General features: G+C 58.6%; 1 protein-coding gene across 1 annotated transcript in view; it reads left to right on the forward strand.

Moving 5' to 3' along the window:
• PEAR1 (platelet endothelial aggregation receptor 1) overlaps window positions 1–20,179 on the forward strand; it is a 70,570-nt gene that overhangs the window by 36,129 nt on the left and 14,262 nt on the right. The window contains exons 2-13 of the mRNA XM_015416491.1: window positions 6,498–6,593; window positions 7,310–7,414; window positions 9,386–9,486; window positions 9,988–10,080; window positions 13,100–13,346; window positions 15,189–15,312; window positions 15,679–15,815; window positions 17,137–17,349; window positions 17,894–18,068; window positions 18,425–18,545; window positions 18,673–18,836; window positions 19,366–19,468. Of these exons, the coding sequence (XP_015271977.1) occupies window positions 6,499–6,593; window positions 7,310–7,414; window positions 9,386–9,486; window positions 9,988–10,080; window positions 13,100–13,346; window positions 15,189–15,312; window positions 15,679–15,815; window positions 17,137–17,349; window positions 17,894–18,068; window positions 18,425–18,545; window positions 18,673–18,836; window positions 19,366–19,468 (1,678 nt within the window). The 5' untranslated portion in view covers window position 6,498. The remainder of the gene's footprint in view (window positions 1–6,497; window positions 6,594–7,309; window positions 7,415–9,385; window positions 9,487–9,987; window positions 10,081–13,099; window positions 13,347–15,188; window positions 15,313–15,678; window positions 15,816–17,136; window positions 17,350–17,893; window positions 18,069–18,424; window positions 18,546–18,672; window positions 18,837–19,365; window positions 19,469–20,179) is intronic.

Consider the following 20,179-nt stretch of genomic DNA (forward strand, 5'->3'; position numbering starts at 1 on the left):
GCTTGGCACGCAGGAGGTTCCGGGTTCAGTCCTCGGCATCTCCAGTTAAAAAGGACCAGGCAGGAGGTGATGGGAAAGACCTCTGCCTGAGACCCTGGAGAGCTGTAAAGAGGGGCTGTGGCTCAGTGGTAGAGCCTCTGCTTGGCATGCAGAAGGTCCCAGGTTCAATCCCCGGCATCTCCAGTTAAAAGGACCAGGCAGGAGGTGACGGGAAAGACCTCTGCCTGAGACCCTGGAGAGCTGTAAAGAGGGGCTGTGGCTCAGTGGAAGAGCCTCTGCTTGGCATGCAGAAGGTCCCAGGTTCAGTCCCCGGCATCTCCAGTTAAAAGGACCAGGCAGGAGGTGACGGGAAAGACCTCTGCCTGAGACCCTGGAGAGCTGTAAAGAGGGGCTGTGGAGGCATCTCCGTTAAAAAGGACCAGGCAGGAGGTGACGGGAAAGACCTCTGCCTGAGACCCTGGAGAGCTGTAAAGAGGGGCTGTGGCTCAATGGAAGAGCCTCTGCTTGGCATGCAGAAGGTCCCAGGTTGAATCCCTGGCATCTCCAGTTAAAAGGACCAGGCAGGAGGTGATGGGAAAGACCTCCTCCTGAGACCCTGGAGAGCTGTGGAGAGGGGCCGTGGCTCAGTGGCAGAGCCTCTGCTTGGCACGCAGGAGGTCCCAGGTTCAATCCCCGGCATCTCCAGTTAAAAGGACCAGGCAGGAGGTGACGTGAAAGACCTGCGCCTGAGACCCTGGAGAGCTGTAAAGAGGGGCTGTGGCGCAGTGTTAGAGCCTCTGCTTGGCACGCAGAAGGTCCCAGGTTCAGTCCCCGGCAGCACCTCCAGTTAAAAGGACCAGGCAGGAGGTGATGGGAAAGACCTCTCTCTGCCTGAGACCCCGGAGAGCAGCTGCCAGTCTGAGTAGACTATACTGACCTGGATGGACCGAGGGGGGTCTGACTCAGTAGAAGGCGGCGTCATGCATGATTCAGCATTACCGGTGCTATTTATTGCCTGTTTGAGGCTGCCGAATGAGATCATCCTGCATGTCGCTGTGTCCTGACGATGATGACCTGCAGCTCTGGCCGGGTCCCACCCCTAGGAAGCCACCTGCCCATTCAGATAAGGCCCTGAAGGTCTTGGCACGAGCCTTCCCTTTGCTGGCCCCTGTTCTGTGGAAGAGTTTCCAGAGGCACATGCGTCTGCCACCCTGCTGCAGCAAAGCAGGATCTGGAAGAACACACACAGGGCTTTGGGGTAAGTCCTTGTTCTGTATTTGCTCTTAGTGAGCGTAGTATCGTCATTGGATTATGGCTTGCTTTAATTTTTTGGTAGTCTTCTGGGTTTGTTTTTTAAAATAGTAATTTGCCCCTCCTATTAGAGTTCCGGGCTGAGAGGTGTGATGACCCCCCACCACCACCACCACGAGATCCTGGGGTGGCCATCAGGTCTGTGGGGTGGCCGGCTTCCCCTCCCTTCTCCCCCCTGCCGGGCACGTGAGGCCCTGGAAGAGAGCTTTGGGGCAACTCGCTGACGAGAGCCGCTGCTGCGAGGGGGCAGTAAAGGGAGCCGTATCAGCAGCTGTCCCCTCATGCCCCCCCCCCCAGAGGAGAAGAGTGAGAGCCTCAACCAGACTCAGACCCACCACCGGGCACCAAGAACACAGAGCCCCAGCCTGAGAGGAACTATCTACAGAAGCCAGTTTGGTGTAGTGGTTAAGTGTACAGACTCTAATCTGGGAGAACTGGGTTTGATTCCCCACTCCTCCACTTGCAGCTGCCGGGTGACCTTGGGCAAGCCACAGTTCTGATAAGAGCTGTCCTTGAAAAAGAGCAGTTTGTGTCAGAGTTCTCTCAGCTCCACCCACCTCACAGGGTGTCTGTTGTGGGGAGGGGAAGGGAAAGGAACTTGTAAGCCACTCTGAGACTCCGAGTGAAGGGCAGGGTATAAATCCAATCTCTTTCTTCTTCTCTGTACACTAGAGAGCCAGTTTGGTGTGGTGGTTAGGTGCATGGACTCTAATCTGGGAGAACCAGGTTTGATTCCCTACTCCTCCTTCACTTGCAGCTGCTGGATGACCTTGGGTAAGCCGTAGTCCTGATAAGAGCTGTCCTTGAGAAAGAGCAGTTTCTGTCCAGAGCTCTCTCAGCCCCCACCTACCTCCCAGGGGATGTCTGTTGTGGGGAGGGGAAGGGAAGAGGGATTTATAAGCCGCTCTTGAGACTCCCTTGGGTATTGAAAGGCCATGGGGCATGAATCCAATCTCCTCCTCTTCTTCTTCTTCTTCTTGTTCTGTCAGTCAGGACTGAGTCCCACCCCTGCCGCCATTTTTATTGTGGCAGCAGTGGGGGGAGGGAGGGGGAGACGGGCCTCCGAGGCAACTTCCTGCGGAAGGGCAGGATCTCCTGCAGTTCCACTGTCTGACCTCTCCTTCTCTCTCTCTCTCTCGTGTTTAAAACCCCAGCTGCCCACGGTCATTTAAGGGGTGTGCGTGTGCGTGGGGGGGGGGGAAGCGACACAAGCTTACATCCAAGGGTTGGCAGCCGGTGAGCTGGGCGGGCCCCTCGAGGTCTCTTCTCTGGGACCCTGCTAGAATAATGGCGTGGTTATTTATTAAATTAAGAGAACATCTGTGTCTTGCCCATCCAGTCATATCTCTACACACAAAAAGGGGGATTTCTCTTAATGGTTATTTAACAGAAAATAAAGTATTTAACGGGGTAAATGTTTTGTGCAGAAAGCTCCGGTGCATAAAGTGAAACTGGCTCTCGACTCCACCCCCACAGGTCACAAAGTGCCCCTAGTGAGAGCAGGGCTTGGTGGCTGAGCCTCCTCAGGGAGTGCAAACCCACCCCCAGGGGGAGATCTGGTTCCCCTTCCTTCAGGCAGGCATCAGCCCAGCTGACCAGCTCTCACGGGAACCGGCTTCCCTCACAGGCAGGGTCCTCTCCAGGTCCAGGGTGGCTCTTTTAAGACACAGAGAGGCTCCTGCTGCCCACGGAATCAGGGCACGTATGTTTGGAATGGCAGGACGCTCTTTGCCGGATGCTGATCTGTCTCACCAAAAAAAAGCTTTCTTCCCTAAGTCGACCCACAAACCCTAACGAAATGCAAAATAAAAACCTGGCTAAGCTGACGCTCTTATCCAGAGCCACAAATTCCCTGGTCTGCCGGGCAGGGGGGGGAATGGCTCAACCCAGGGCTATTTTTGGGCAGGAACGCACAGGAACAGAGTTCTGGCTGGCTCCCAAGTTGGCCATGCCCAGCAGGAACTCATTAGCATAATAGGCCACACCCAACAGCAGAAACTCATTCGGATTGGCTACAATTAGGGGTGTGTGGCCTAACATGCAAAAGGCCCTGGGTTTTGACAACAAACAAGGTAAAGAGAATAAGAAGCAAAAGGTGGGTGTGGCTGGATGACCACACTTCTGGTAACATGGGGGTGTGGCCTAATATGCGAATGAGCTGTGCTGTCAGGGGTGTGGCCTATTATGCTAATGAGTTCCTGCTGGGCTTTTTCTACAAAAAAAGCCCTGGCTCAACCCCTCCCATCTAGAACAAAGTTTGAACCCGGGGCACCTTTAAGACCAACCAAGTTTAATTCCAGGTATAAGTTTTGTATACTTGCCCACGAATGCTTATGCCCTGGAATAACCTTGGTTGGTCTGAAAGGTGCCAAGACTGGACGCAGACTTTGTTCTTCCGCTTCAGGCCAACACGGCGACCCTCCCGAATCTACCCCCTTCCACCCAATGGAGTGAGGCCAAAATCACAAGGGTTGGTCCGGAGCCCTGGCGGAAAGGCAGGCCTTTCGAGGGAGGGAGGGAGGGAGGGAGGGAGGGACGACTGCCACAAGCGAACCTCACGGAAGGTGCTGTGGAGCTCACTGGAACACCTACGAGGGAGGGGGTAGTGGTGGAGGCAAAGGAGCTCTGCTGGGCGGCTGCTCCCATTGCAGGGTCCAGTTCACGCCCAGCTCAGCTATTTTTAGTATCTTGAGTTGACTCCAAAGTCTGAGCCTTTGAATTCCCAGGAATCAACAATTAGTTCTGACTCTTCTAGGAAGGTTTGTTGTTGTTTCAGCTGAGAATGAATGCTGGGTGCTCACTGGCACCGGAGTCCGGGGGGGGGGGGGGCGCGCGGTGGTCGGGGGGGGGGGGGGGGGGGGGTCTTGCCTTGCCATGCCTGGCCTCCTTCCTCCAAGGCCGGGGACCAAGGGTGGCACTGGGGGGACGGCTACACCGAAGATTGTGGAGTGCCCCGAGGGGCGGCGCTGTCCCTGATGCTGTTTAACACCCACAGGTGCCCTCTTGCCCAGATTGCCCAGAGGCATGGGCTGGGATGTCACCCATATGCAGATGGCACCCAGCCCTACCTGTTGTTGGGTGACTCTAAACGGGAAGATCTGGACCGGGCATTACAAGCCACGGCTGGATGGCTTAGACTAAGATGACTGAAATTGAATCCAACAAAGATGGAGGCCCCGTGCCTGAGCCGGGGCGGTCCGAGGGCAGGGAGGCCACTCCCGACCTTCGATGGGGCTCCGCTGGTGCCAGCGCCAGAGGTCAGGAGGTTGGGCGTGCTCTTGGATGCCTCGTTAACAATGGAGGCCTGGGTAGCAGCCACTGCCAAGTCAGCCTTTGACCATCTTCTACTGATCAAGCACTTGCTTCCCTTCCTCAAACACGACGACTTGGCAACAGTGATCCATGCGATGGTCACCTTGAGACTGGACTACTGTAATGCTGTCTACATGGGGCTGCCCTTGTCTCAGATCTGGAAGCTGCAGCTGGTGCAGAATGCTGCGGCCAGGCTGTTGTTGGGGGGAAGGGAAAGGAGTTTGTCAGCCGCTCTGAGACTCCCTTGGGTAGTGAAGGGCCATGGGGTATGAGTCCAATATCATGATCACAATCACCTTCTTCTTGGTTCTCCCCGTGGGGGAGCACATCCAGCCTGTTCACTTCAAGGTGCTGGATCTTACCTTTAAAGCCCTTTATGGTCAGGGGCCGACATGCCTGAGGGACCGCCTTTCCCCATATGTACCCCAGAGAGCACACTGCAGTCAGGGAAGAAGGATGTGTGAGGCCAGTTACAACCTCTGGTCTCTCATATGCCCTTCCTGGGCCAGAGGAGAGTGGCTACATCGTCTACCCTCGACCCCCTTTCGGTCGGGCTCAGGCCAGGCTGCGGGCCAGAGACGGCGCTGGCGGTGGGCGTGTGCCTGGCTGCTGGAGCTAAAGGGCTGAGGGCTGACAAGCTGGAAGCTGAATCCCGGCACGAGGGAGGGAGGGAGGGAGGGAGGGGAGGGAGGGAGGGAGGGTGAAGGCCGAGATCCCCTGCTGCACACAGCACTTCCCAGTTTAAGGAGGGAGGGAGGGAGGGAGGGAGGGTGAAGGCCGAGATCCCCTGCTGCACACAGCACTTCCCAGTTTAGATGAGGTCCAGCTGACACTTGCCCATTCAGTTAACTGGATCCAGCTTTATTGATGCTGCCGCCAAAAAAAACAACAATATTCGGTCAGCCAGTTAGCTTGGAAGATGGCCCACGGCCTTCTCTTCCACTGTGGACCCTGTTCCTGTGCTACAGTTGCCCTGAGGCTGGACTGTGATAACACATCCTACATGGCTCTGCCCTTAAAGACCACCTGGCCACTCCCGTGGGCTCAGAGCAGTGCAGGCCGAGGACTTTCCTGCTGCACAGGACTCCGATTCCACAGTTACTGGGTTCTATGAGCCGCCAGCCACCCTCAGCGGCACAGCAGCTGCGCTCACCTGAGGCAAGTCTTCTGCAGGTGCCATCCTACAAACAGGTAAAATTGGCAGAGGGGTGTTCCTGAGCACCATCTATCGCGGCTCCCGCGTTACGGAACGGCCTGCCTGAGACTATCCGGAAGGCCCTCAGGCTTCTGTGGCTTCACAAAATGTGCAAAGCAGAAATGTTCAGAAGGGCTTTCTTTCTTATAAAGGGAACAGAACCATGGCATAACAGTTCACTCCAGGTCCAGGAGATGGTTTCAGTAAGGAACAGTATTGCCGTATATTGCAAGGTTTATCAGACGTATGACCCCCCCCCCTTCCCTGCAGTTCAATGTCAGCGTAACCTCTTCTCCCCTGGTAACCCTCTCTTCAGGAGGGTCTGTCAAACCTGAGAGTGTTATTGCTCAGGCAGCTCTTTACTGCACTGACTGTGTCGTTGCCATTGACAGTTTTCTGTGATTTCTGCTCCACCGGACTGGAATAAGTTCAGAGTCCCCTCTTTCTTTGCATCGTCTAGCTCACTGGTTCCCAAAGTGGGTGACACCTGCCCCCGGAGGGGCACTGGAACGATCAAGGTGGGCGGTAGGAGTCTTGGGTGCGAATTTGTCACTGTATCTTTTTGTCCACTTTTTGAAGGTAGATTTCCAGCGGGGGGGGGGTGAGTAATTTTTTTTCCTGAAAAGGGGGCAGTAGGCCAAATATGTTTGGGAACCTCTGGTCTAGCTCATGCTCAACTCACCCTTTCTCGCCTCGTTAGGATGAAGAGGTGCACCGTTCTCTGGCTGTGGATGCAGCTGGACTGGGGGGCGCTGCTAAGTCCCAACGACCCCAATGTCTGCAGCCACTGGGAAAGGTAAGGGGGCGGGGAGAGTGTGGACGCTGGGGTATCCGGAGCAGCAGAGGTCGGCCGAGGAGGGTCACAGTAGGCAAAATACTGTCCTCAGACAATTAGCGGAGGCTGGTGGAATGGAGTACATCTCAGGCCAAACCGTAAATAGCCCAGCAAAGAATCTCTCTGACTTGTCCAGAGGGCAGCATTCACTTCCACCAAAGCAGACTGAAGGTGGAGGAGACGTCCTGGGCTGAGACTCTGGGCGGTCTTCTGGTGACTCCTCTTCTGGCTCCACCTCCAGCTGCCACCAGGCTGGTGCCCAAGTGTGGCCCTTTAGAGGGCTGCATCAGCAGAGGCAGCCTCACCGTGGGTGTGCTCCCCCCCCCCCGCTGTTCTGGCTGCCTCTGCTTGTGGGCAAAAAAAAAAGAGCTGAAGCCAAGCGGGCTGCTGCCACCGGATTCCTCCTACCTGAGTGGTGAAAGAAGCCATCGAACGAGGAAGGTGACGTCTGCACCTGGGCAGACATCACCTTCCTCGTTCGATGGCTTCTTTCACCACCCCTGATTTTGAAAGGTTCTGGATATTTCTACAAACTGAGGGCTCCCCTACTTTTGCCAAAAATCTCCCGTCCCACTATGTGGCCCTGACCCAAGGGTCCACAGCTTTGGCCGTGTCAAGAATTAGACAGAACGATTATTGCAGATAAGATCAATGTAAAAGTGTTTGATCTCTGCCAGTTTTACCACACCCTCCAAGGAGTCGTATGTGCAGCCATTTGCCCAGGTCTTCGAGGAACCCTGCAACAGGATGTGGCCCTTTGCCAAGACCTGCATTCAGCACAGGTAAGAGGAGGTTCCTTCAGATCAGAGAAGATGGCAAATTGGGCCCAAGCTGTCGAACAGCCGAGTCTTGTCTGCAGCGGAAGAAACACTTCTAGCACCAGACAGAGCCGGAGTCCAGTGGGGGCGCCTGGAAGACTCACAGAGAGTCCTCTTCTGGGTACAAACTTTTGTGCACAGAACAGAACTGTGCTGGTCTTCAAGGTGCCCCCCCCGGACGCAAACTTTGTCCTGGTGCTTCAGACCAACCTGGGGTGACCCACCTGGATCTAACCTCTAGCACCAGGAAGCTACCTTGAGTCTAAGGAAATAAGGGGTGGGTGGGGGCACCTAAACAGACAGATTAAACCGTCTGGTGTCAGCACCTCTGCACAAGGGGCCTCTTGCCCTCAGACGCATCTTAGGCGGGAGAGAGAAGACGCTGCTGCAGGGATGTCAGAAATGTGCCTTCGGAGTGTCCAGGAAGGAGGCTGGGGGGTGTCTAAAAAACAGGGTTGCAGCAGGAAACTGAGATTGAAGCTGACAGAAGGTGCCGTAGGGCTCAGCAGAAGACGTCTGAGGTGGCCGTGATGGCCGCAAAGAAGTCTTGTGTTTCTGCTGCTCCCATTGTATCCGCTAGTCCACATCCAGCTCAGTGGTTTCATGCATTTTGCTCGGTCCGAGCCTTTACATTCCCTGGAACTGATGATTAGTTGTGACGCTTTGGGAAACTATTTTGCTCAGGAAAGGTCTCACGTCCATTCTGATTTGGGTGCTGGTGGTAACGAAGTGGAGACACTTGAAGCACCCAGAATGCCGTTGGGTCTGGTTGCGGGTCATCTTGACCCGGTTACACAACGGGTGCGAAGAGGATCCTGGCAACTGTGAAGGCCCCGCCCTTTGCCCAGTGGATCCTTGTCCGCCCTGACTGCTGAGATCATGTCAGGGTCAAATCAGTGAGCTACAAAGGGACTGGCCTTCGCGCGGTCCTTAGGTGGCCCCACGGGTGAGCCAGACGGAGGCAACGCCAGGTGGTGGGAAGGGTGAGGGCCTTGGAGGACATTGGTCCCCCTCCCCACTTCAGTGTCAGTCAGGAGAAAGGGGCTCGCTCTGGATCCAGCACGGCTGCCAGAGAAGCTTCCAAAAGCGCGCATTCTTCCAGCTCCTCTGAGGTGGGAGGCGGCCGGCCCGCTGCCTTGACGTGGTGGCTCACGCTGGCCATGTGCGGATCCATGCTGTGCTTGCCTTGTGGCTAGCCCACGGTCATATGCTGAGCCCTTCAAGTCAACCTGCAGGCGCCAGTTGGCACAGGACTCTGCTGCTTGGTGTCATGATCCACAGCTGCAGAACAGCCATGCCCACCACCCCCATTCTCCCGCCACTCCACTGGCGACCGGTCAGTTACTGGGTTCAGTGCCTTCCCGTGGCCGCCTCTGGCTTCTCTCCCACCGTTCCTGCAGCAGCCGGTTCTGACGGGAAACACGGATGGATGGGTGGATGGGTGGGCCTCTGCCCGGTCACCGTGGCTGTCCAGGCCGCCGTGTCTGTCTGCCGTGGCTCAATGGCCATCCAGGGGGACTCTTCTCGTGGCTGAGGTCCGGCAGTGGCCAATGTGCCCGGCAGGCCGCCTTGGGCAGGCTCTCCTTCCTCCTCAGATGGGGTCGGGCGGGTGTCCAGTGGGGAGGCCAACTTCCCCCTGTGGCTCTTGTCGCTGTATTTACTCTGAGCGCTCCGGCCCCTCCTTGGCCAGGGTTCTTCGGTCCTGTCGGTGGCCCGGCTGTCGGTCAGGCGGCCGCTGCACCCCCTCCTCCCCCCCTTCCAGGCTGGGGGGTGGGGGGTGAGGCCTCGGCGTAGGCGGCCTGGGGGGGGGGCTCTTCCTGGCTCTTCGCCAGCCCTCCCCCCTCCACACACACACACACACACACACCCACCCAGAGAGACCCCCCTCCTCCTCCTGCCCTGACGGGCGGCTCTGGCGCTTCTCCCCCTCCCCAGGGTCCTGTACAAGGCAGCCTATCGCCAAGGCGTGAAGGTCGACTACCGGAGGAGGCACCGCTGCTGCCGGGGCTACTACGAGCGGGCCGACCTCTGCGTCCGTAAGTCTCTCCCTCCACCACCCTCCACCCTCCTCCTCGTGGCCTCCGGGGCCTCCGCGGGGCTGGCCGGCTCCCACCCCCCTCTGTGCGCGACGCGTGTGTGTGTCGAGCGAGCGGCGCTCGGGCTCCCGGCTCCGGGAGAAAGGCCGACCGACCGCAGCCCCCTCTGGGGAGGAGGGGCCGGCCCGAGCCATCCGTCGGAAGAAGCTGGGCGGGCGGGAGGGCGGCTCTGGAAGTCCTCTGGTCCCCCTGATGCAGTCCAGGGCCTGTGGGCCTCCCCGCCCCCTTCCCTTTTCCCGGGGCGGGGGTCAGTCGCTCCGCAGCCCCGCTGTCCCGCCACGCCCCTCCCCGCGAGGTGCCCTTTGCAGATCATCAGCTCCCTCCCTCCCTCCCTCCCTCCTCGCCCCGGGAGAGGACCGCCCTGACTGCCTTCCTGGGCTCCTCAGCAGTCGGGTGACACCCCTTCTCTCTCCCTCCCTCTCTCGCCTCCTCCTCCTCCAGCGCGCTGCACCCAGGAGTGTGTGCACGGCAGGTGTGTGGCTCCGGACCAGTGCCAGTGCGAGCAGGGGTGGCGGGGGGCCGACTGCTCCAGCGGTGAGTCTCCTCCTCCTTCCCCCTCAGGCCTCCCCCTGCTCTGAGGCGCCTTCTTGGGGGCTGCGGCGCCGCCGCCTCCCAAAGAGCTCCTCCCGCCGGTGGGCCCCGTCCCCGGCTCCCTTCTGGGTGGAGTGCCGCAGGACAGCAGGAGCCTCCCCCTGGGTGTGGCCTTTGCCCCGCCGCCTCAAGCGCACGAAGGAGAGTCGGAGAGGGCTGGCTTCATACCCGGCCTGCCTGCCCGGAGGAGTCCCAACCTGCCTCCCCCTCGCCTCCCCCACCAGAGACGACGGACGGACGCCCTGTGACTGGTCGGTGGGGCTGAGAGAGCTCCGAGAGAGAGAGAGAGAACCGGGACTGGCCCAAGGCCACCCAGCTGGCTGCACGGGGAGGGGGAGGGGGAGGAGCAGCAGCAGGAGGAGGGAATCAACCCCCCCCCGGCTCTCCCGATTAGAGTCCACCCCACCACCACTGGCTCTCATCACCTTCGGAGAGAGAGAGAGAATGGGCAGGAGAGCAGCTCCGCTGTTACTGCGGCCTGGCATCGCCCTGGCCACCCTGCCTCCCAGACGACAGGTAGTCATCCAGTCCCAGGGCCTGGCAGGGGCCAAACCATCGTCCCTCCGCCACAGGCAGGACTGCCCAGAGAAGATCCGGCCTTAGGTGCACTGCAAGGGGGAGGGAGAGAGAGAGGGAGGGAGAGAGAGAGAGAGGCCTCCAGGTGGGGCTGAAGGGACAGGGCCTCTGTGTGCGTCTGTGTGCACGTGGGCAACATCTGCTTTGGTGACGTAGAGCATGGTGGAAATCTGGACCTTTGTTTAAAAAGCAACGAAGCCGGTTTGTGAGCCCCCCCCCCCCGGAACAGGTGCCAGGCCTGAGCGGCCTCTTGCGCGGCTCAGCATCCCCCCCCCCCAGGGGCCGCCTGGCCTTTCCGCCTCCTCCTTCTGCCATCAGGGGGCTGCTCGGTGCTGTATGCTTGGGGGGGGAGGGGGGGAGATTCCTTCCCTCAACTGACACCCCCCCCCTCCAAAAGGGTGGTGTGGAAGAAGAAGCCCCCTGCTTGGATGCTGCTGTTTTTGTTCCTGGTGGTTGCCCCCCCCCCCGGACGCTGCAAAAAACGCCTCCCGCTCCAGGGGCGAGGAGGGGGCTCAACTGGAAGCACCCCTTGCCCCGTCCTCGGTCCTTTCTGTCCTCTCCCACCCTCCCTTCCCGGAGCTGAGGGTCGGGGTCCCTCATAGTGACTCTGCCGGGTTGTCGAGGCTGAGAAAGAGGGGGCCGCTCAGGATCTCCCCCCCACCCCCACCCATGGGCCTCGCAGTTGTGTAGGGATTTGAACCCGGGCCTCCCTGAGCCCAGTGTGGCTCTCTCCCACCAGGCTGGCCCCTGGCCCGCCCCCACAGACACTCTCCCTCTGCCTCTCCCCCCCCCCTCCGCCTGGTGCCTGACTGTCCTCTCCTTCGTCTTTCCCTGGGGCCGCTGGGAGGAGGTCTGCCTCCTCCTCCTCCTCCTCCTCCTCCTCCTCGGCAGGCTCCCCACAGCGGCCTCGGGCTTTGTCCTTCCTCAGTTGTTCACAAGGTCAAGGGGTCACTAGCGGGATGGGGGGGATAAGCCCTTCTTCTGGGGGCAGAAGTGGGGCTGCGAGGAAGTTTGCAGAAGCAGGAGAGGCAAGGGAGGGAGCAACCCTTCCAGGCTCACGGATTTCGTGGGAACCGTTGTCCTGGGATCTCGGAGGAGGAGCCTGCCTGCCTTCTGGGAAGCGCTCTTGGCTGGACTCGCTCCTCCTCCTCCTCCTCCTCCTCCTGTAGGAGCTCCCAGTGGGCCGGCCGGGACACCACCCCCTGTATGGGGGGCAGTGGCACTACCTCCTAAAGATGGCAGTGGCCGGGAGCGGAGGGGAGAGGGGCGCCTCGGCCCTCCCGGCCAGTGGAAGGGGGGGTGTGCACATTCTCCCAGTCTTTGGCAGCAGCAGCAGGAGCAGAATGGGCAGTTTGTGTGTGTAAAGAGCTGAAGGGGGTGGGGGTGGGGGGCTGATGGGAACTTGGGGTGGGAAAGAGCAGTCCCAAGGAGGGGGGGGGGACGGCTGATCGTGGCCAAGGAGACGTCCCTTGAAAGACTTCTCGGTGTCCCCTCCCCCCCCCAGGGCCGGCGCCTGGGAAAACTTCAGCCATCCTCCTCGTCCCCACGGCGGCTGGGAAAGGGCAAAGGGGGACGGGTGGCGGTCAGGGGGGGCAGTTCCCCCCCTCACTGGCGTCCTTCCTAAAAAGAAGAAGAGGACGCTGCTGTGGGATGTCTGTCTAAGGCAGGCAGGCAGGCAGCCTCTCTCTCTCTCTCTCTCTCTCTCCCTCCCTCCCTCCCTCCCTCCCTCCCTCTGGATCTCCGTTACCTGAGAGCCCCCTGGGGGACTAGAGCTTAACAGCAGCCCCCCCCCACTCACTCTCTGCCTCTTGGGATACGGAGGGGGGGAGGGGACTACCTCTCTTCCAGGCAGGCTACCCATAGCTCCAGGGTGAGCTTAACCTGTGAGCACGTACAAAGAGTAAAACTCAACATTTACAAAGTGGGACATTCTAATGTCGATACCTGGGCGAGGGGGTCATACCACCCCAGCAAATATGGATGCCCCCTTCAAAAAGGCCCTTCCACCCCATCCTGTCCACGCCGTGTGCCTGTGGGGGGAGGGGCTAGGGTGCAGTACGTGGCCGTGGCCGGCTGCTTCAGACTGGGCAGCCACCAAGCCCTGAGCTGACTCTTCAGTGTCGTCACAACAGCCGCAGCCATAACCCCTCTGAGCCCCTGAGGGACTGGAGCGGGGGGGGGCAGCTGCTGGGGGATTGCCCCGAGGAGGCAAGGGGTCTGCTGTCCTTGGCTTGCCCCATATCACGACCCACGGCATGCAGCAGCTCAGACGTTCACGCCTCTGTGGGGGTGGCCCATCCTGCTACACTGCAAGGGGCCCCTGCTCTCCTCCGGACCTCCATGCCTTCACGCTCTCTCTCTCTCTCGCTCTCTCTCTCGCATCCAGACTGCAGCAAGCTGTTCTGGGGGCCGGATTGCAAGAGCTCTTGCACCTGTGTGAACGGAGGCACTTGTGACCCTCTGACGGGGGCCTGCACTTGCCCACCAGGCTACAGGGGGCCCCTGTGCCAAGAGCCGTGTGCCCCAGGAATGTACGGCCAAGAATGCTTGCTGGGTTGCCACTGTGAGAATGCCGCTTCCTGCGACAGGGTGACTGGAGCTTGCCTGTGCCCCCCGGGATTCACTGGACCCCAGTGAGTAGGGGAGCAGGGGTGAGCAAAACCGTTGGGGAGGGGGCATTGGGGGGAGGGGGACGACTGGTTTCTCAGGGGGGGAAGCGTCCCACAGGCACCCACCTGGCCGTCCTCCTGGGCTCTCAGGGAGGGATCTGTGGGGTTTCCAGGGGGTCTCCTTTCAGTCCTGGCCAGCGGCACCATGAGACTTGGTTCAGTCGGGGCGCAAAAGTCCTTTTCCTTCTTAGGCTATGTTGCCAGTTCTGATCTAGGCTGGGAGGAACAGGCTGATTTGGAGGACGCAAATAGTAAGAACAAGTCAGTTGAAGGTACCTGCTTGTTATCCATTTCATAAATAAACACAGAGACATACAGACGAACCAGATTTTCATACAGAACAAAGTCTGAGTCCAGTGGCACCTTTAAGACCAAGACAGTTATATTCTGCGTATAAGCTTTTGTGTGCATGCACAGGAACACTTATACCCAGAATAAAATTTTGTTGGTTTTAAAGGTGCCACTGGACTCAAACCTTGTTCTGTTGCTTCAGACTAACACAACTACCCACCTGAACAGATTTTCATACCACATTCTGTCTGTGGAATCATAGGTTTGTAACATCCAAATGTGATGTGTACCGTTAAATTTCTGTAAAACCATAAGCCTGGTTAATTCGTGCAGTTCAGTTGCTTTCTCAATCTATTCCCTCTCTGGGGAGAAAGATTGCTGGCAAAGATCAAAGAAGCCACAGGGATACTGTTCAATACAGGGACCAAGAAGCCATTTGGAACTGCAGGGCATGATGAAGAAGAAGTACTTCTGGTATGTAGGGAATGTTTAGGGTCTACCTAAACTCTCAGATATTGGCATTAGTGATTGTTTCCCAAAACCTTGAGGGATAGGAGCTCTGCCACGGTAGATGAAAAGGTCTGGATTCTCTTAGCCACAGAACCAACAGTTTCCTGTAGAATGTTTTATAAACGCAAGCTAGAGGGGACAAATGCTACTGACTCACCACTTTTATAGTATTTTCACAAAGTAACAAACGGACTGGAAAGGCTGAGCGTCACTTGTTGGAGCAGAGCTTGACAAGTCCGGCCCTCCGGGGGAGCCTGGAGATGTCCGTTGTGGCACCCTTGTGAGACGTGCCCGCCACCCGCTCGTGCGCAGGGCCCCCCTTCCTCCTGGTTCCTCTCGGCAGAAGTGCAAAGCTGACCTGGGTGGGGGACAGAGGGGAGCTTCCCATTCTGATGACGTCCAGGTTTACGATCCCATATTTCTTTATACACGTCCAACACTTTTGTCATAGCTCGAGAAGAAATGGCAAGACATTACAAAGTGTTTAGGGTTAGGTTTTGTGGTAGCAACAATTAGAAAGTACGATCAAGCAAGTCTGCCTCCTAAATTCCTGGGGTGGCTCATGGAGCCAAGGGAAACCTGCCCGGGCCTCTACTAGAGGACCTTGGACCCAGGCAGGCCTCTCTGTGCTTCCTGTCTGCACCGTGGTACGTACGGGCCGAGTTGAGAAGGAGCGGTCTGATCCGGGTGCTGTCGGTGGGGCCAGGGGGAATCGTGGGCCCTGGGGAGGGGGTGTGTGGATCTTTGGGGCCTGTTAGCCTGGACCGGCTGGCTGGCTAATCAGTCCCCGGATGCCACGTGGCGCTCGGCTCCCTTCGCCCAGAGGCGGCTTGGGCCCCTGGAGGCCCCGCTGCTGCCGCACGCTCTGCTGGTTTGGGTGGGTGCGGGGTGATGCTTGGGGGAAGGGGCCAACCCCCGGGCGATGGCACCAGGTGGCTGGGCGTGAACCTGACCTTGCCTCCCGGTGCTCAGCCACTGAGGCCCCATGAACCACATCTCTTCCAGTTGTGAGGTCCCTTGCCTCAACGGCAGCAGTGGAGTCTGGTGCCACGCCGACTGCGTTTGCCAGAACGGGGGCATCTGCCACCCCTCCAACAGCAGCAACTGTGCCTGCCCTCCCGGGTGGATGGTGAGTCTGGTGGGAGGAGGAGGCGGGGCTGCAGGGGCCCAAGTGCTTCTCTCCCTCTGTCCCCCCCCCCTCCAAGCACAGGCGCCCGACACTCGTGCGGCAGGGCCTGCCACGGCCTCCCCCCCCCCCCGCCCCCCGAAACCCCCCCGTCCCCAGGCCAGCAGCCGCCTGTGCCTTCCATGGCGCACGGGGAGGCTCATGGCTCCTGGAGCCTGCAGGCAGAGTCCTGAACGCAGCGCCCGCCTCCCTCTGCAAACGGCCCCCTCCTCGTACCCTCGGTCCCATTTGACGTGGAGGGGAGGAGTGGTTGGGACCGGGGCTCGCAGGGTTCTGACTGTCTCTGGGCCGGATTCCTTCTCCCGGCAGGGCGCCATCTGTTCCGTCCCCTGCCCTGAGAGGCGCTTTGGCTCCAGCTGCCAGGGGGAGTGCCTCTGCCACAACGGAGGCCAGTGTGACCTGGTCAGTGGGCAGTGCCAGTGCACAGCCGGCTACATTGGAGAGCGGTGAGTCAAAGCCGTGGGAAACGATGTGGGTCAGCTTCCGGAGGAGGAGTGGGCCCCACCATCCATTGGGAAGCTGTCCTCCAGGGACTCCAGGGAACGGAGTCTGAGCTGTCCCTCCGCCCTCAGAAGGAAGACCTCCTCCAATGGAAGAGCCACTTAAGTGGGGGGAAGACTCCTCCTTGGAGGGTGGTGGAGGGTTGGATCCACCCCGTTACGCGAATGGAACACCAGAGCCCTGACCCACCCTGCCCCCCCCCGCATTCCCTCCTCATCCCCATCGGTAGGCTGACGTCTGCCACTGATGATAGATTCTCCACAGTCTTTTCCCGCAAGGCCTACAGCCCAGAGCATTCCTCACGAGGCGGCGGCCAGTTGGTCATTCCATTGGATTTGGCGGCCATACTAAGGAAACACGGATGAACGGATCTTGCTGTCACTTTGCTATCATTCAAAAGGGAATGGGCTCTAGCTGATCTGCGGAGGGGAGGGGAGGGGAGGGGAAGCCCTCCCCCCCCCCCGGCCGAAGTCAGAAAAGGAGGGCGGAGTCTTTGGCCCCAGTCCAGATTCTCTGGCAATGCTTGATTCTGCTTCCTTTCCCCCTTCTGTGGTGGTCCCGTCACACATGATTGTCAGCACATCTTGTTCGGATGTATGACGAATTTCTTTGTGGACACTTGCACAAAAGCTTTCCGTTTCTTTCTCTTACAACATCTGTAAACTTGAATGATGTCGATGTTGAGCGGCTTTCCGTGAAGTGTGATTGACATTGCTCGGTTAGACCTTTTGCGTTGTAGCCCCTGACGGCCTGAACTGTTACAGCAGCTCCGCCCCTTCTGTCTCTCTCATTTTTAAAGTAAAACACTTCGTAATTTTCTGACTGAAGATGTCCTAATACAGTCCACTTTAGTACACCCACTCCCAGGATTGCAATGCTCAAACGTTCCATTTCTTGTTTTATGATTTCAAGCTTATCTGGAGTCATACTTCTTAGATTCCATGTTCCCATTATATGTGTCGTATGACTTTGGGCCGTTCTTTTGCACCTATTCAAAAGTTTAATAAGTGAATAAAAAGATGAGCATTTCCCTACCATACAGCTGAGCTCCTGAACAAAGAAAGAGAGTGGCCACACTATTTGAAACATTGGGGAGACCTCTTGGGTGGCGGGGGGGGGGGGGGGTTTCTCCACAGCATTAAATTCACATTTCGTTTTATACCAGTGGTTGTTTTTTTTAAATGAAGGCAACTGCTATAACTGAAACGTTAAAAACCCAAATATTGTTTATGTAGTCAAATCTGTTTTTACCCTCTGCCCACCAAGGTGCCGGGAGGAATGCCCCATTGGCAAGTATGGGCAGGACTGCAGCCAGACCTGCGACTGCGCCAACGGCGGCCACTGCTTCCACATCAACGGGGGCTGCCTCTGTGAGGCCGGTTACTACGGCAGCCGCTGTGAGGAGCGCAAGTGCCCGGCCGGCTTGTATGGCCTGACCTGCCTTCGGCCGTGCCCCTGTGACCCTCGGCACACACAGAGGTGGGTGTATCCCTTTCGCGGCAGCAGGAGGAGGAGGAGGAGGAGGAGGAGGTCCTGCAGGGATGTGGGTCCGAGGCCAGGAAGGACCCGGGAGGGTATAACCAGAGCCTTGGACTGAGCCTGGCAACTCCTCGGTAACCGGTGGGGTGAGGGCAGAAGGGGGTGTGTGTGACGGACACGCTCCTCCTCATGCCTGACTGAAAGGCCTCCTTTGTCATGTCCATGTTGCGGCACGTCCTCACCGGTGGCCTTGGGGCCACAGGTTGAGAAAAGCAGTCCGCAGGCGTTTCTAAAGACCTCGGGCAGGCGGGGCCAGGAACGGCTGCGTCCCGGTGAGCAAAGCAGTGTTGCGGGCGGGAGTCCCCCCCCTTCATCGGGTGCGCGAAGCAGCGAGAGGGTGGGCGGGGCCCCTTCTGCTTCCGAGGCTCCCAAGCAGCCGCAGGTGGAGCGGAGAAGAGAGCCGCCGCCCGCAGAAGGCAGAGGGGCCCCCGGCTGACTTTGGCACTTCCGAGTGACCGGTGCTCCTCGCTGCTTCCCTCCCCAGCTGCCACCCACTGACCGGGGAATGTACCTGCAAACCGGGCCGGGCCGGGCTTTCCTGCAACGAGACCTGCCCCCACGGATACCACGGGGCCGGCTGCCGGGAGCCCTGCCTGTGTCTGAATGGGGGGACTTGTGACAGTGAGACCGGGCTCTGCCTCTGTGCAGCGGGCTACACGGTAAGTCAGTGGCCCCACTGGGTGGGCGGGGGGTTGTCTGGGGCCCCACGGTCACTGAGTGAGGAGTGCCAGCCCTGTGGCCAGAGACCCTCCTTCCTCTGGCTGCTCCCCCCTCCCCGCTGCTTCCCTTTGTTCCCTGGGATGCCTGAGGGGCTCCTGTCCGTGAGCAGGATTGGCTGGGGGTGCCACTACTGTTCTCTTCCCTCGCGCAAGCCCTGGTGGCGTCCTGACAAGGCAGAGCTGGTAGAAAGCGCCCAGGAAGGCTTCTCGGCGGGCTGGGTCCGTCTGCCCTTCCTCTCTCACACGACTCCATCCTGCGTCGTTCCTCCCCTCATGCCCGGCTGTGCCCCAAACAGGACGAGCACTGCTCCCGCCCCTGCCCCTCCGACACCTACGGGGCGAACTGCTCCCTGCGTTGTGCCTGCCGGAATGCCTTCGCCTGCTCCCCCGTGGACGGGGCCTGCGCCTGCAAAGAAGGTACGGAACGGGGGCGTGGAGGGGTGTGTGTGGTCAGGGTGGTGCACGATGGCCTCCTGGCACACACAGCAGGTTCCTTGGCTGCACCTGCCTCCCTGCTGACCCCTTCCTCCTCCTCCTCCTCCAGGCTGGCACGGAGTGGACTGTTCCGCCCCCTGCCCCGCGGGCACCTGGGGTGCTGGGTGCAACGGGAGCTGCCAGTGTGCCAACGCCGCTGCCTGCAGCCCTGTCAGTGGGGTGTGTTCGTGTGGCCCAGGCTGGCACGGCAGCCGGTGTGAGGAACCCTGCCCGGTAAGCTGCTGCTAGAAAAGAAAGATTCAAAAGCACCAGACTCCTCGGTCCACTCCCAGGCTGCTCGATACCCAACTGAGTCTGTGCTTCTTTAAGAACTCCTGAGGTGCTTCTTTGGGGGCTTTCCCCCCCAAAAAAAATGTGTCATGCCCACTCCTCAGGTCATATAGACAACCATGCCCCCGCCCAGTAACGGGGGGGGGCTTTGAGCATGTGTTCTGTGTGAGCTTCCCAGAGGGGGGCAGCGGCTTACCAGTGAAGTCAGACACCCCTTGGGTCACCGTTGAGTGCTCCTCTGTAGGTCAAGAGGGCGCCAGGGGTGAAGTCCCCGTTTGGCCGGGCATAATGGGTCAAAGGCCCACACCCCCCTCCCCGTAGAATCCTGCTGAGCGACACACACACCCCAGCCTGGGCCACTGCCGGGGGCTGGAAGGGGAGGGGTCCGCCGCGCCTCCTCTTCCGTGAAGGAGGTCCGGGAGGCCCAGGCCTGGCTGCTGATCCAGGGACTGTCTCTCTCTCTTCCCCTCAGGACGGGTCCCATGGCTTGGGCTGCAGCCAGAAATGCGCCTGCCAGAATGCGGACGGCTGTGATCCTGGGACGGGGCAGTGCCGTTGCCTACCCGGATGGACAGGTGAGGGGAGGGCGACGGGCACGGTGGGGGTGCAGCCGTTTGCGATTCCTTCTCGGGTATCTGGTATATTTGCAGTTTTTCTTACAGAAAATGAAGATCGTTATACTCGTGGATTCCATAAAAATTCCAAGTGGTGCAATGTTATATGCTAACTAAATTATAAATGATTAATCGTATGTTGTTCCACACAATCAGTAAAAGACGTTGAGGTTTGATAGGAAAAGTATTTTATAGATGTCCGTTTCCCCTCAAACTTCTGGGGGTTTTGTTTTTTTCTACATGGCTTCAACACTTCTGGAACTTTTAAATCTGTGAGTGCGTGAGATCCGCAAAGAAATACTTTGATGTACTTTTGTATTAGATCAGAAATGCAAATATGGAAAGAGCAGCCAGTTGAAGCTTTTACCGGTTTCATTAAGAATTTGATCCTCTGAAGCTTCAGTGGATCTGCTGGTCTGTAGGATGCGGGGTGGGGGGGGTGGGGAATGGCGCTTACTCGTAACAGTAAGCACTTTACATTAATTAAATTATCTTCCGTCTGTTTCTCAGACACGCACCTGAAGTTATGTTTTAAAACAAAAACACTAGCTCTAGATTATGGGGGAGTATATACTTGTTGAGTCCTTCTCCGAGGCCCTTCCGATCCTGGCCTTCAGAGCAGAATAGCGCTGCTTGAAGGACTCCCCCCTCCCCCCCACGCCGTCACCCCCA

The sequence above is a fragment of the Gekko japonicus genome, unplaced genomic scaffold (assembly GCF_001447785.1).
Source record: "Gekko japonicus isolate JY-2015 unplaced genomic scaffold, Gekko_japonicus_V1.1 scaffold2456, whole genome shotgun sequence".
Lineage (NCBI taxonomy): Eukaryota > Metazoa > Chordata > Lepidosauria > Squamata > Gekkonidae > Gekko > Gekko japonicus.